Source organism: Centrocercus urophasianus, unplaced genomic scaffold (assembly GCF_019232065.1).
Source record: "Centrocercus urophasianus isolate 14NV4802_14NV808 unplaced genomic scaffold, USGS_Curo_1.0 seq_10, whole genome shotgun sequence".
NCBI lineage: Eukaryota > Metazoa > Chordata > Aves > Galliformes > Phasianidae > Centrocercus > Centrocercus urophasianus.
Window position 1 is genome coordinate 17,363,921 of NW_024884142.1, and position 14,078 is coordinate 17,377,998.

Sequence of the window (14,078 nt, forward strand, 5' to 3'; positions counted from 1 at the left end):
CTGGAGCAAGAGATTGATTAAAATGCCAGAAAGTCAGAAAAATAAAATCCGTATCTGATTCATAATCTCCTGAATAAACTCTTTATTCATTAAATCCTACGTCCAGACCAACATATTACAAAACTGAAAGGAAACCTTTTGTCTCCACTCCACCATTCAGCTTTAAAGTTTGCGCACAATTTTGACATTTCCGTCCCATGAGGTCTATGCATGTGTAAACCACTAATACAGCAGCAATAAAATATTTCCCTTTTGCTGAAAAGCTAAAATGCTGAATTAGCTTTACTGGTATTTAGCACAGTTGGAAAGCCTGATTTTGATCATGGAGTTACAGACCTCATATTACATGCTCTTATCTCAGAAATTCCAAATCAGCCAATAAAGCAAGTTTTCTGAGAGCTTCAATATCCCGCTGAGTTCTTCCACATGATAGAAAATGGATGTTTTAGACAGCCAAAGGGAACCTTTCCCTATAAATTTGTGTCTGGCAGTTTGTCTTTCACATTCTTAAAATTAATTTTTCTGTTCCAGTATTTTCTGAAGATCAGTTAATTGATGAGTCTTACTTCTTACAAGCAGCTGAGTGCATGGTCCTTGATGGCACTATGAGCATGTCAAGGTCCACGTGTGCATTATGATGTGCACTGGCACACGCTGTAGCACACATTCCCCAGCAAGTTCGCAATAGTAAGCACCATCTTTAACACACATTTTCTTCTTCATACTTCATGTATCTTTTATAATACACATTTGGGGGGAAAAGAAGAATGTTAAAGAAAATAGGCCATCTTTGTTAAATGAATGAGGGAGCTGAACAATACAAGAGAGTTCAACACAGCCTGAAGTATTAAATAACTACTTTGCTGGGGTCCCCCACAGTTTCTTTTAACATAACTCCTTCCACATTTGACACATCAAAGGATTTCAGTAACCTTCAATTCCTAAAATTTCAGGGAATCATCGCCTTGGTTAAATACCTCAAATATTTACGCTGTGAAAGAGCAGAGGGTGACAAGAACTCATTTCAGCTTTATCTCTGCACTGTACTTACACTGCACCGGTTTCTTCCCACACAATATTCACATGGAAACTGAAATTCAAACACACCTTTTCGTACACAAGTGAATCTTTTACTAGAGATTCTGCAAGAACAAAAGCTACCTTCTTCCTCCAAAACAATTACAACATTAAAAAAAAAAAAAAAAAAAAAAGGATTAAAACTGAGAGTAAATAAACGTAACTGCATTCTAAGTACCCAGCATTTTACCTTTAAGTCCAAGGAAGAATAAACAAACTATTGATCCAAGCCACCACAGAAACTACTGTCATTACAATTTATCAGTATCCTCATCAAACATTTTCAGGATTCAAAACTTGATTCATTAGGAGCAGTAAATATTTTGCTTTACAAAAACTTTTATGCCTGACTTACTGCTGATTTGTTAAGGCAGGCTGTGAGATTTCCTTACTCCAAAGTACAGCAACTCCAAAGCTAGAAGATCCAGAAACTGTAAGTTGAACCACTATTAAGATTAATACCTGAGCTAATGATAAAAGCTCCATTTATTTCAGTAGGAATTAAATGTGAATCTAGTTCATCTTAGACAAGTCACTTATCTTCACCGCAGCAAAAACAACTAGAAAATGAATCAAGAAGAATGATCTCAAGACATATGAATTTTCAGAATGATGATTTGACACATGGGGTGTCTGAAATTAATCTCCCTCCTTGAGCTGGCAAGAGAGGAAATGAACATCCCTGCCCATATGCAGTCTTTGAAGGAGGTGGAGGTGGGACAAGTCAAAAACAGGATCTCACCAAAAAACAGATGTTGGGTCTGAGCAGAAATTTCCTGTGTATTTTTTTAATTCCCAAATTTGCAGAGCAAGATCTGTAAAATCCTTTACAACATCTCCAGCTGCATTACGAAGTTCTAAACCCACATAATAATCCCAATATAGGATAAATCTGTATCAGCTAAAAAGTTTCTGTTATCTTTCCATTATTCACAATCCAATAGCATTTAAAAAAAAGTCTGTGACTTCACCTGTGTCAAACCTAAATTTTACTATGCAACCTTGACCTTCTAACGTTCTGCTTGGCACTTTCAGAAAACTGACTGCTTGGCCTTTTCAGACTTTCCACTCTTCAATGCTTTATCCAGCGATGTTCTCAAGCCGTTAAATCACAGCATGAAGAATATCTGGCTGAAAAAATAGAGATGAGTCTACTGAACTAATCTTCTAAAGGGAAAATTCTTCTTGACTTAAAGGAAAATTTTGGAAAGAGTTTGATACTGTACTCTCTACTGCTCTTAAATTCAGTAGGAGTGTGTTTTGTGTTTTATTTTGTACCTTCAGTGTTAATATGTGTCAAGCAGCATCTACCATCTCCAAAGTCATCAAGAAATGCTGATATCAACCTAACAGTTAACAATTTAAATTGTTCTTTATTTTGAGTAATCCTTCCTCCTTTATTCTTCTGATTGTACTCATTGGTTGAATAAGATTGTATGCCTTCTGCCTTATCAAATAAATAAACAATGCTTGGAAATCTGAAGAAATCTGTAACAAACCAAAAAAGTCTCACTCTTGGGATGCATGACACGGCCCCTGCATGTAGAGGAACAAGCAGGGTTAGAAATCAGAAATTTCTAAGTTGCTTACCAATGAGTTATTTAAACTACATGAAAGACAATGTTAAGTCTGAATACCTTGGAATTTCGGAACAAAAACACAATGAGATAAAGACAGTGGCTAAAGCACAGAGAGAAAGAGAGGGGGGGGGGGAAAAAAAAAAAAAAAAAAAAGAGGACGCCAGATCTTCACTCCTTGAAATTAATGTTCTTTCTCTGTACTGAGTTCATTAAGCATCTTTCAGTAACATCACCCTTCTAAAAATTAGGAAACCAGAGTTCCACAATATAAAGTTTACAACTTCAAGCTTCTCTTTTCTCCCATAAAAACAGACTTGGTAGGCAACTTTCAGCATAACAGAACAAACTGAACGTGAATTACGATGTATTTTTATTGTACACTGTAAATGCCATAATATATTTGCAACACAAGATTTTTTTAATAATTCTTAAGCTAAACACGTTAAATAAAAAATTAAAATAACCTAGCAGTTTAAGCAGAGTCTGCAATGCACATTCTTTGCTGGAATATAAAATTACACAGAGATAAAAAGAACATGAAATGCAGTATGTCTCAAATCAATCACTCTGAGGAGTAGCTAAAAGCTTCAAATATAACAGGCATGCCTCGATTTTCCAGGCAGCATAATATCATACACCTCCATTTTTATGCTGCAATTTCAACCAAGAATCAGTTGTTAAACACAAGTGGCAAAGACAAAAACAGATAAATTTGTCAGTTTTCATCACATCATTCTTGAATTACTTTAAAAATAAATTTGAGAGGTTTCTAGCATACCATTAAAAAATGACAGCATACTGCAAAATCTAAAATACTAACTTAAAACTGCAAAAGCAAGACAAGTACAGAATTGTAGATCGTAGGGGTTGGAAGGGACCTCTGGAGATCATGGAATTCAAAGCCCCCGCCAAGGTAGGTTCCTTACAGTAGGTTACAAAGCAAAGCATCCAGGTGGGTTCTGAACATCTCCAGAGAAGGAGACTCCACAGCCTCTCTGGGCAGCCTGTCCCAGCACTCTGTTGCTCTCACAAAAAAGGAAGCCCTTTTTCATGCTCACATGGAACTTCCTGTGTTGTGGTTTGTGCCCTCTGCCCTTTGTACTACCACCGGGCACCACCAAAAAGAGCCTGGCCTCATTCACTTGGCTCTCACCCATGAGATTTTCATACACACTGACAAGATCCCTGCTCGGACTTTTCCATGCTGATAACATCCAGCCTTCCTCATAACGGATGTACAACAGACCCTAATCATCCTCATAACCCTCTTCTGGACTTTCTCTAGAAGATCTCTGTCTTTCTTCTGTGTATCTCCTGCTTCGAGAGTGCCAGTTGGTGAGTAGAGGGGGAATCTTAAGGCTGTGCATTTTAGGTCTAGGTCATTAAACATAATTAGGCATGTAACATACAAATCACTGTGACCTAAGCACTGAAACAGATGTTAGCTGTCTAAATTAGAGGACCTGAGCTTTGGTTTGTTATTATACAAGTTTATACATGTTTTGAATTCATCTGTAGTTACATAACTAACATTAACGTATAACGTGATTTGCTGTGATAACATATCAATCAGTTAATAACAGTATACTGCATCCAACAAAGGACCCAGAAATTAGACAAGATTACACTGTACACATCAGCACTATTTAGATTTATGTTTCCTAGAGTCACAGCCTCATCCAGCAGAGCAAGAGACCAGAGCATTATTTTTTAATCATTTTAGCTCTGCACGTAATAGATATAAGCAGCTCTCAACAGAGCAAATGAATACTAATATGACACACCTTTCAGTACATCTAGCTAGTGGCACATAAAAATACAATTATCCAAGAGAAAGATGCTTATTAACCAGTTATGTTGAGCTACTACTTTCCCACAGCAGAGGAGGATGCACTGATTGAAAGTAGAAGATGAATCTTCACACTGAAGCACACATTCCAACTGTCCAAACTCATTTTTGTTCAATGTACTGTAAGTCATCAAAAAATTGAATTTGGAACTGCCTATATTTCAACAATCACTTAAATGTTTATTCCTACAGTCCTTACTAAATAAGCTTCAAACTCCTTTAGGAATCCATTCACTTTTGCTGCTATAGACACTGCATAGCCTAACTTGATTTCTAAACTGGACTGTCATTTTGTAACTAGGCCTGTAATTTTGATTCAAAAGCTACTACAGATCAGCAACAATTGATTCTTAGCTCCTGAACTTCTACTCCTTGGTATATATGTTTGTATATGTGGTAACAAACTCATACTTAAAGCTCTCCCCTCTTCTCTCTCTGCCTGCCCATCCCCTAGGTCTTAACAGCAGCTACCTAACACATATCTCACCTTTTTACAGCCATCAACTGAGCTACTATGGTTTCTATCATATAAAGAATATATTTTTTCTTGAATGTAGTAGTTGCAGGATGCACTCAAGCATAAGGAAAACTTTTGCGTGTTGTTTGAGCATCTGTGCGAGAAAAATGAAAATCTGAACATCCATGAAAGCAGAAGAAAATTACTAAAACCATCCAACAAAAGCACGGGGAGGTAATACAGAAAAAAAATTTGAATATTCCTGCTGACCAGTGTGTTGGTGGGCTCCATGACAAGCCCATGGCTGGTAAGAGCACAGCATGCTACACGAGGGCATGACAGTTCCACTGGTGCCAGCAGCAGCACCAGCAACAGGCTCAACACCAACATGGTTTGGAATGGTGGGCAGCACCACAGGCAGCCCAGAGAGAGGCCCAGAACTTCAGTTTGAGAAATGCGAACTCAAGTAAGCAAAGTCGATACTGTGGCTTGTCAAGATTTTTGTCACCCTACCATTTTTAAACTATCTCACTTTTCACACTGTGAACTGTAACAGAGGGGTGGAAGTGCGAGATGCACAAGTGGAACTCTTTTTTAACAATGCATCATCCCTGATCCTGGATCGACTCAGAAGACGCCCAGCTGCATGGTCTAAAACCTGCCATGTTCACAGAATCACAAAGGTTGCAAGTGACCTATAAGATCATTTAGCCTGTCAACCCATCCCCACCATGCCTACTAATTGTGTCCCTCAGAGCCAAATCTATATGTTTCTTGAACACCTCCAGGGAGCGTGACTCCACCACCTCCCTGGAGAGCCTGTTCCAGCATCTGACCACTCCTTTTGAGAAAAAAAAAAAAAGATTACAGTAGTCAGTTTGAATTTCTCCCAGTGCAGCTCGAGGCCATTACCCCACATCCTATCACTGTTACCTGGGAGAAGAGGTTGACCCCTACCTTGCCACTCCTTTCACGTAGTTGTAAAGAGCAATAACATTTACCCTGAGCCTCCCCTAGACTAAACAATCCCAGTCCCCTCAGCCGCTCCCAAAAAGGCTTGCGCTCAAGACCCCTCACAGCTCCACTGTCCTTCTCTGGAAACATTCCAGGGCCTTGTTGTCTTTCTTGTAGTGAGGGGCCCAAAACTGAACACAGCACTTGAGGTACAGCCTCACCAGTGCTGAGTACAGGCATGTGATCACCTCTCTGCTCCTGCTGGCAGCACTGTTTCTGATACAGACCAGGCTGCCATTGGCCTTCTCGGCCACCTGGGCACACTGCTGGCTCAATGCTCAGTCGGCTGTCAACCCACACCCCAGAGCTTTTTCGACTGTGCACCTTTCCAGCCACTCTGATGCTACCCAAGCCTGTAGCATCGCCTGGGGTTGCTGTGACCGCCGTGCAGGACCCAGTACTTGGTCCTGTTGAAACTCATACAGTTGACTTCATCTCATCGATCCAGCCTATCCAGAACCCTCTTTAGGGTCTTCGTACCCTCGGGCAAACGAAAAATACTGCAGTACTGACCAAGAGAGGGCCAACACGGTTTGCGGACACTCGGAGACCGGACGCAGGCAGGGTGCAGCGGTGCCGCAGGTGAGCGCGGGGCGAGGCAGATCCCCGCCCGGAGGCACATGGCGGCGACCGCGCCCTGTTCTCCCCCTGGCGGCTGCGGCGCCTAGTAGGGCCGGCCCCACACCACCCCTCCACCCCCCGCGGCGCGGGGCGGTACCTGCCCGGGATGAGGAGGCGCGGTCGGCTCCCCGATCCACAGCTGCTCCTTGAGGAGGTGCTGATAGCTGAGGCAGTGCTTCAGCGCCGACGGTACCGTACCCATGGCCGGGCGGTGGCCGGCGGGCCGCAAGGTCAGCCTGGCTTCCCAGCCTGGCTTCCCGGCCCCGCTCCTGCCGCAGCCACTGGCTGCAGCCCGGTCCCGGCAGCGCCTGCGATTGGCGGAAGGCGGGAGCCCGCCGTGCCGGCACCCCCGCCGCCTACAGTTTGCTGCGGCAACCGCGCCTCAGCGCAACCGGCGGCCGCCGCCGCTGCCCCGCTTCTCACCTGCCCCTCCACGCCGTCCCGAGCGCTGCGCAGCCCGGGCGCTGCCTGCCCGCGTCGGGAGGCGGCGGCTTGGCCGGCTCCACAGCTGCCTGCCATTGCGGGAAGCCGTGCAGGGAACTCTGAGGGGACGCGGGGACAACGTTTCTGCCGGGCGGGAGCCACGAACGTGGGACAGCCAACCGCTCTGCCGCAGGGCGACGGCAAGCACACGCGTCCTTGGGGGAGCGGAGTGCAGGCTGTGCTCTGCGTGCTTCCGCGGAAGGCTGGAGGGGAAGGAGAGATGGCCAAGGAAGGGCTGACAGCGAGCCGGCCTGGCTGGGGACCCTGGGGCTGTGCCGGTGATTCCAGATAAAACCTTTCCCGTTTGGCAGTTCAGATGGTGGCACATCTTTGACAAAAGTCTTCTGTGCTTGTCAGCGTGTCAGCTTTACAGTTGGGCTGTGGAAACTTAGAGCAAGTGGCACATTGCTCGCCCTTAACAGCTCTCAAAAGCAGCAGGTTATATTTTGTCATCTTCCTTCAGTGCTCCTTTCAGTGTCAGCCAGTTTTCCAGGCTCCTCTCAAATGAAATACCTTATGCTTTCTGGATAATTCCTTTTCTGGGGTATCAGCGAGTTCATAATTTCACTCACCTTTCCCTCGTTTTCTACAGAAGATTAGCAAGTTTACAGCCAAGTCCCTGGTTCAGCCCTTTGCTGATAGGCTTGAGACTCTCAAGGCAGTCTCTTGTATTTCAGGCTTGCTCCTCTGTCTATTGAAACCGTGTAAAACAATGCTGGAACGAGTTGGAAGGGCTGGGAAGTGTTTATTTTCTGAGGGTTGTGACAGCTCTTCAGAAATAAAACATTTAAAATACGGTTTTACAGTATGTTATAAAATGCCAGTCTTGGGCATCTCTGCAATTTCAAACCTGCCCATAGGAAAGTGCAGAGGCGATTCTCTGTTGGCTGCAATCATACACAATTCATATCCTTTCTCTCTTCTACCAGACAAGTATTTGCCTTTAAAATTCTTACATGTTTAAAGCTCAGGATTCCACAAATTACGTGCAACATGCTGACTCTGAGTCCTGCTACCTGTAAAACTGGAAATAAAATACACAAAGGCTGATCATAAAACAAGCCTCATTATTCTGTGTCCCTGTGACAGGCTGTTTATTTCTGATGTGTTGTATGTGAAGAGGAAAATACTGCATTGATGTAAATATTTTTTGTTTTGCATTGTTTGTGTTTTCTTAGCAAATTGGAGTACGCTGCAAAACAATTATGTGAGAAAGGTAGAGTATGCCTGTGTATACAGTGTACCTCTCCTGCCTACTTGACCTGGACTCTTCTCCAGTTACTTCAGCACTGAAGTCAAACCTTCAATCGTTTTTCTTACAAATACGTCTGAAATTTGTTTCATGATAAGACTCGGTATAAGCCTTTTTCTGTGTCACTCTTATTGCAATCAGAGAAACATTGTGCCAGATTTGAATGCTGTATTTCTGGGGCTCGAAGCTTCCCAGTCCTATTTCATGCTAGGCCCTCTATCAACATTTTGTAGCACAGATCTGCTTTAAGACTCAGAGTGCCACTAACAAAGGTGAAAAGGAGCATTTTTAATTGAAATCCCAGTAGTGTTGAGCAGAGAAGAAAAACATAATGATGATACTTGAAAATATAATCCCAAATAAACAAATTTTCATAGTTTGTTGCTTTGTTTGTTTTTTTCTTTTGCCCCTCTCATTCTCCTGAAAACAGATATATATCTTTTTCATTCTTGGCAATTTAGCACTGAATTTTTCAACTGATGCTTCTAATTATATGTAAACAGCTTCCTTAAAATCGAAAGACATAATTGCATTTGCACAATATTCATCTGAAACTGGCTGGTTCTTAGGATAATGATGATTTATCCACTGAAAAAACACTTTGCTAAAACCTTTAGAGCTACACCAAATTGCTATTCTTAGGCTAGACTCATGTGGAACAATAGAAAGTAGAAGGAGTCTGAGTGCACCTTAGGCAGACCTAACCATGCTGATGCTGTCATTTAGTTGCGGGGGTTAAAAAACTTACTTAACTTCACCCTAGTATACGAATTAACTTGAATGTTGTGGTGGTACCACGTGCTGCTTAACCTTATCTAGCCTCAGTGGTACTACCAGCATATTTATTGATGGAAGGTTTTGCAAAATCATGTGAAGAAGAATCAAGACTTCTGGCAGATCTGCAGCACGCAGTCCTCTTGTGGTCTGAATCTTTACATGCCCTGTGCTGTTCTTTATCTTGATTCTGCATATTTTTTGTTGTTCAAAAATGGCATTTTGGAGGAATGTCAGTTTACAGGAACACATGGAAGGACTCAGATGTGTTTAGTGGTATGTCAGAACAGTGAACAGAAATTGCACGTGACTGGCTTTAGGCTCTCCATCTGTCTTTTAAAAACCATTTATCATTTTGATACTCCTCTGAATCTATCATTGTCGTTGGCTCACTGTATTCTGGTCAAAGGTTTTAAAACGTTTATTAAAAGGAATGCTTTTCACTGAAATAAATAATCTCATAGAAATCCTGCCACCGAGTGTACCAGATGGTAAGAATCGGCACATTTGGGTAAAATGCAGAGAAACTTCAGCTATTACCATGAGAGAGATTTCTGTACTGCTTACTGTTTCCATGCAATTACACAGGTAGTTGGCAGTCAGATCATTAGAAGTGAAAACACCGAACTGTTGGATTTCCTGCAGCGCGACACAAACCCTTGGCCAAGAGAGGCACAGTAAAAATAAGTCGGTCATTTACAAGCATCTAAAATAAAATAAGAAAGTTGTTTAAAGAGTGATTTGATGACAGCGAGAAGGACAGAATCAGAAGCAAGGGAGCTATTCATACCGCTGATAATCATTAAGTGCCAAACTGGCAAGCAGCCAAGGTGCCTACTAGGCAGGGATCAAAGACACATATGGTGAGTCTCAAACAACAAATAAGCCATAGAATTCTGGCAAGCATTGCAGGAATAATATGCTCCAGTCTTGTCAGAGAGGATGGGGGCTAAAGAAAAAACAACTGCGCTACCAATAGTGGATGATACCTTAGGGAAAGCAAAGCTTTCATCATTTCAGTTTTATTGGAGAAAAATGCAGATAACTTCTCACATATGGTAGGTCTGGTTGATCTAAATTGATGGGAAGTGTAACACAATGTTAAAAAAGATTCTTTACAGTTGTGGCAGTAAATCAGTGTTCCATTAGCAACGGCATCATTCAGAGACAGCATTCTTCAGAGAGGTAGTAATAGATTTACTTTGCCAAAGAAAGACTGCACCCCAGGTGATAGACACCTGGCATTTGAAACAGTCATAATCAGGAAGAAAGTCCAAGTTGCATCTTGCCAGATGTTGGATCCTGTTCTTGTCTATTCTTTCCCTAATTCAATCAGATAGCAGTGTTTTAGCCAACTAGATCACAGCGTAGAACACATAAAGAAAAAAAAAATAATTATAGTGCTACTAAGCAGTATTAAGTAAAAGATAAGAAAATTCTGTGAGCTTAGAGCTTGTTTCTTGTTTCTTGTTGTAATCATGAAAGTTATTCACTGATGCACAGAGTCTGAAAAGAAAGCTATGCTATATATATAAAGGACACTGCCTCTTACAGTGTTGAGAATGGTACTCTGAACCTCTCAAGTACCAGCACTACACAGCTAAATGTAATCATTGTGAGGCTTATCACAGGCAAAAAAGTATTGCAGCAGAAAGGGTTTATTTATGGGTTACATTTTCCATTTTCCATAGTGAACAAATATGTCTCTTGTCTGACTCCATCTTTTAGATGGTAAGTTCTTCATCTTAGGTATCTGAGCTACTACTCAGCTTCATCAGGAGAAACAAAGAGCTGATGCCTGGATTTTAAAAGTGCTACTATGATACTTAAGAAAACATTTCAGAGCACATATTTTGCCTACCATTACACAGACTATGTTTCCATCTCTGTTTTGCACATAAATGCAGCTGGTATCTCCCTCTCCATCCAGTCTTTTCTGCCAGTAATTACAGATGTTCTCTCTTATATGGAGTATAAGGTGGAATAGGCAGAAACCTCTGATTTCCTTCCTCCCTTTATGTTGTTGAGAGTCAGCAGAACAGCACTGATTGTCAGTGAGGCCAGTTTTCTTGCTCTTCCAGTAAACACCCCCTTTATGTCACTTGGTACACAGAAACCCTAAATTATCCTTAAGAAATGTTTGCTGAATAAGGAGATCTTGGGTTGACTTTTATGCTACATTCATTTCTTCTCAGGTGCTTAGCATTTATTGGAATTAAAGCAGAACACCACAAAATAATCATCTGGCAAGCGAACTTGCAGTGCTTTCTGAGAATAGAGTTTCCCAAAGAGGAAAGAAAAAATAAAGACCTGGACCTTTTCTGTGTTCTCAGAGGGAGCAATTCTTCTAACTTATTTTAAACATTTATTTTAAGACCAAATGAACCACATTCTACTGTATGCATATGTATTTACTGACAAGAGCCAAAAGTAACTACTCAGATACAGATAGCTGCATTACCTACATATGCTTAAGTAAGACCCAATCCCAGCTAACATGATTGAGTCCATTATACTGTCATTCCATTCAACTCCATATTTGATTTCTACTACTTGCTCTGTGCAGACAAGGAAAGTCTCAAACCAGTATTATTTGCAAACCTGCTGCTGGCTTTAGAGAAAGGGTCACCAAAGAAGCTGAAAGTGGACTGAAGTTACAGCAGGATGATGCATAAATTACCTGTGTCATGTTTTGTGATCATGGTAAAAAGCGGTAGAGTCAATTTTTGTGTATAGTGAATTTGATTTAAATGAAAATACCTGGAAATGACATGTCATTTTATTTTTTGTCATCTTTCTGTTAGGGGAAGATGAAAATGAAATGCAATTTGTAAATAGGTATATATAATCTCATTGTTTGTTGCGTGAGATATGGTGCCAAACTTGACCTGCTAAAGGTTTTACAGTAATAGCTTCGAGGCAGGTAGATAAAAGAGACAAACAACCAGTGTGTCCCTGCTTCAGACTGTCAGAGCTGAATGCAGTTTCTGCAGTAAGGGCAGGGAAAAAGAGATGGAATAGGACTAGAGCATTTGTGGGAAGCCCAGATAGTCCAGGGAACTGGGTATGTAGGCAGTGAAATCTCAAGAGAAATAGATTGATGAGTTGCTAACTTTGTTGTTGGTGATTTTATTACAAATCCTAGGATTCAATATATTAAAATCTAATATGCGAGTACTTTATTTCAAACTTTTCTAGGAAGTGACAGTGCGTGAGATACAGCTCTGACAATTATCTAATAAGGCACAAATACATGCAGAGAATAAAAATCAGAAGTTAGATTTCATTATTCCTTTTAGTTTTATTCTTGTAATTAATAAGCTGATGTTACAAAAGAAAACAACTTGTGACCATCCCAGGAATGACTATGTTGGAAAGTTTTTTTTTAGGTGTTGGCTATACAGTTATCCTTCAAAAATGATTGTATTTGCTCATCTACTATTTCCCTGTCATTAAATTGTCCTAGAAAAATAGCAGTGTTTAAAGTCCAGACAGACTAGTAACCTATCACTGGAAATTTTCTATTTCTTCTTTGTCACCAGCAGTACTCAACGTGGGACAAAAAATAAATGCAGAAAAAGAAGTATTCTGGTGTACTATAAACATGCCTCCTAATTTGCCAACTCAAAACTGAAAAAGGCAAAGGTATTACTTAACAAACATTGTCCTTCTAAGGCAGATAAAACAACCGGAGTCCAGTTTGGTAGCTATATAAATCCAAAATCATTGATTCCAAGAAGATTCATGTAGTATCCCCTCAAATATCTGAGATATGTGAGTTCTAAATGGCAATTCCTTAAAAACACAATGGAGGATGGCAGCTAAGTGGATCAAGAAAATGGCTTTTCTGAAATCTAATGTCCAAACATAGTTATATTTTCACACTTCATTAAAAATATATTGCAAAATCAGAGTAAGAAGAGCTATTTTATGAACTTTTTTTCCCAATTTTAGTCAGAACTGGAAGAATGTGTAAAAACTCAAGGTACATTATGGGTTGGAGATAAGCTGTGTTATCAGAGAAAAGGTTTCTACCTAGTCTGGAGGACATTTTTTTCTTTAGATTGCTTAAAATACATGATCTTGGATTAAAAAATACAGCAACTACCATCTACTGAATACATTCATAGATGTGCGTACAAGGATTTGTTTCAGTATAATTTAATATTTTGATTTTTTTTAACTTTCTGTTAGTTCTGAATATACTGGGGTTCCAAAACCTTTGTAACCTCTATAAAATTTCCAAGCATTCTTTGAAGATTTCTGTTGCATTCTTAACTTATTGATATGTACTCTGCCCTATTAACTCCTCTTTAAATTGCTTTCTCTCCAACTAAAATAACAATGTTGGAAAAGACAGAAATATTGCATCTTGCGTAATTTTCTCTTCCTTACAGCAAAATTTTATAAAGAGCACGCTTGCCAAGGTAGTCTCCTTGTGTTTAATATGACGTATTCCAATTTACTTTATATCATTTTGACCAAACAATGTGTAATTAGAATGGATATTCAACTGAATGCAGTTGTTAAACTATCAACATAGAAAAAAACTTTCGGACAAAATACTACTAAATAATGAAAAATAAATTGAAATAGTGTGTAATGGAGAAGAAAAACAAATATCACATGCACCATAAAACAAAGTAATCTGAGATCCTCAAGTAAATGTGTGTGTCATTTATTTGTTCCCTTTCTGTTTGTATTTAACTTCTGAGTCAGGCTGCAGTTTTCAGCTGTGTTCTGTGATCTAAAATCCTCTTTGGTAGAATGCGTAAGTTAGAACAAAAGGTTTTATTTTTTGGCTTCAATAGCGAAGACCGAATCAAGCAAATGAATGCTGTAACTCTAGAGGAAGGGATCACATAGGAAATACTGGAATGGTATTTATGCTCAGAGATTCCCTTTAAAAACAAAGATGCCCTGTAAAAATAAAACACTTGTAAAAACTGTAGGTTTTTTATATCTGCTTTT

At 40.3% G+C, this 14,078-nt stretch overlaps 1 protein-coding gene across 3 annotated transcripts in view; it reads right to left on the minus strand.

The window, feature by feature from the left end:
* The window catches only part of HMGCLL1 (3-hydroxymethyl-3-methylglutaryl-CoA lyase like 1), a 98,851-nt gene that overhangs the window by 66,564 nt on the left and 18,209 nt on the right, over nucleotides 1-14,078 (minus strand). For 2 of the 3 annotated variants that reach the window (XM_042819477.1, XM_042819459.1), the window contains exon 1: nucleotides 6,696-6,822. The exons of the other annotated variant lie outside the window; for it this stretch is intronic. In XM_042819477.1, the coding sequence (XP_042675411.1) occupies nucleotides 6,696-6,800 (105 nt within the window). In that variant the 5' untranslated portion in view covers nucleotides 6,801-6,822. Of the gene's footprint in view, nucleotides 1-6,695; nucleotides 6,823-14,078 lie in introns of those variants that run through there. 3 annotated transcript variants of the gene reach the window in all.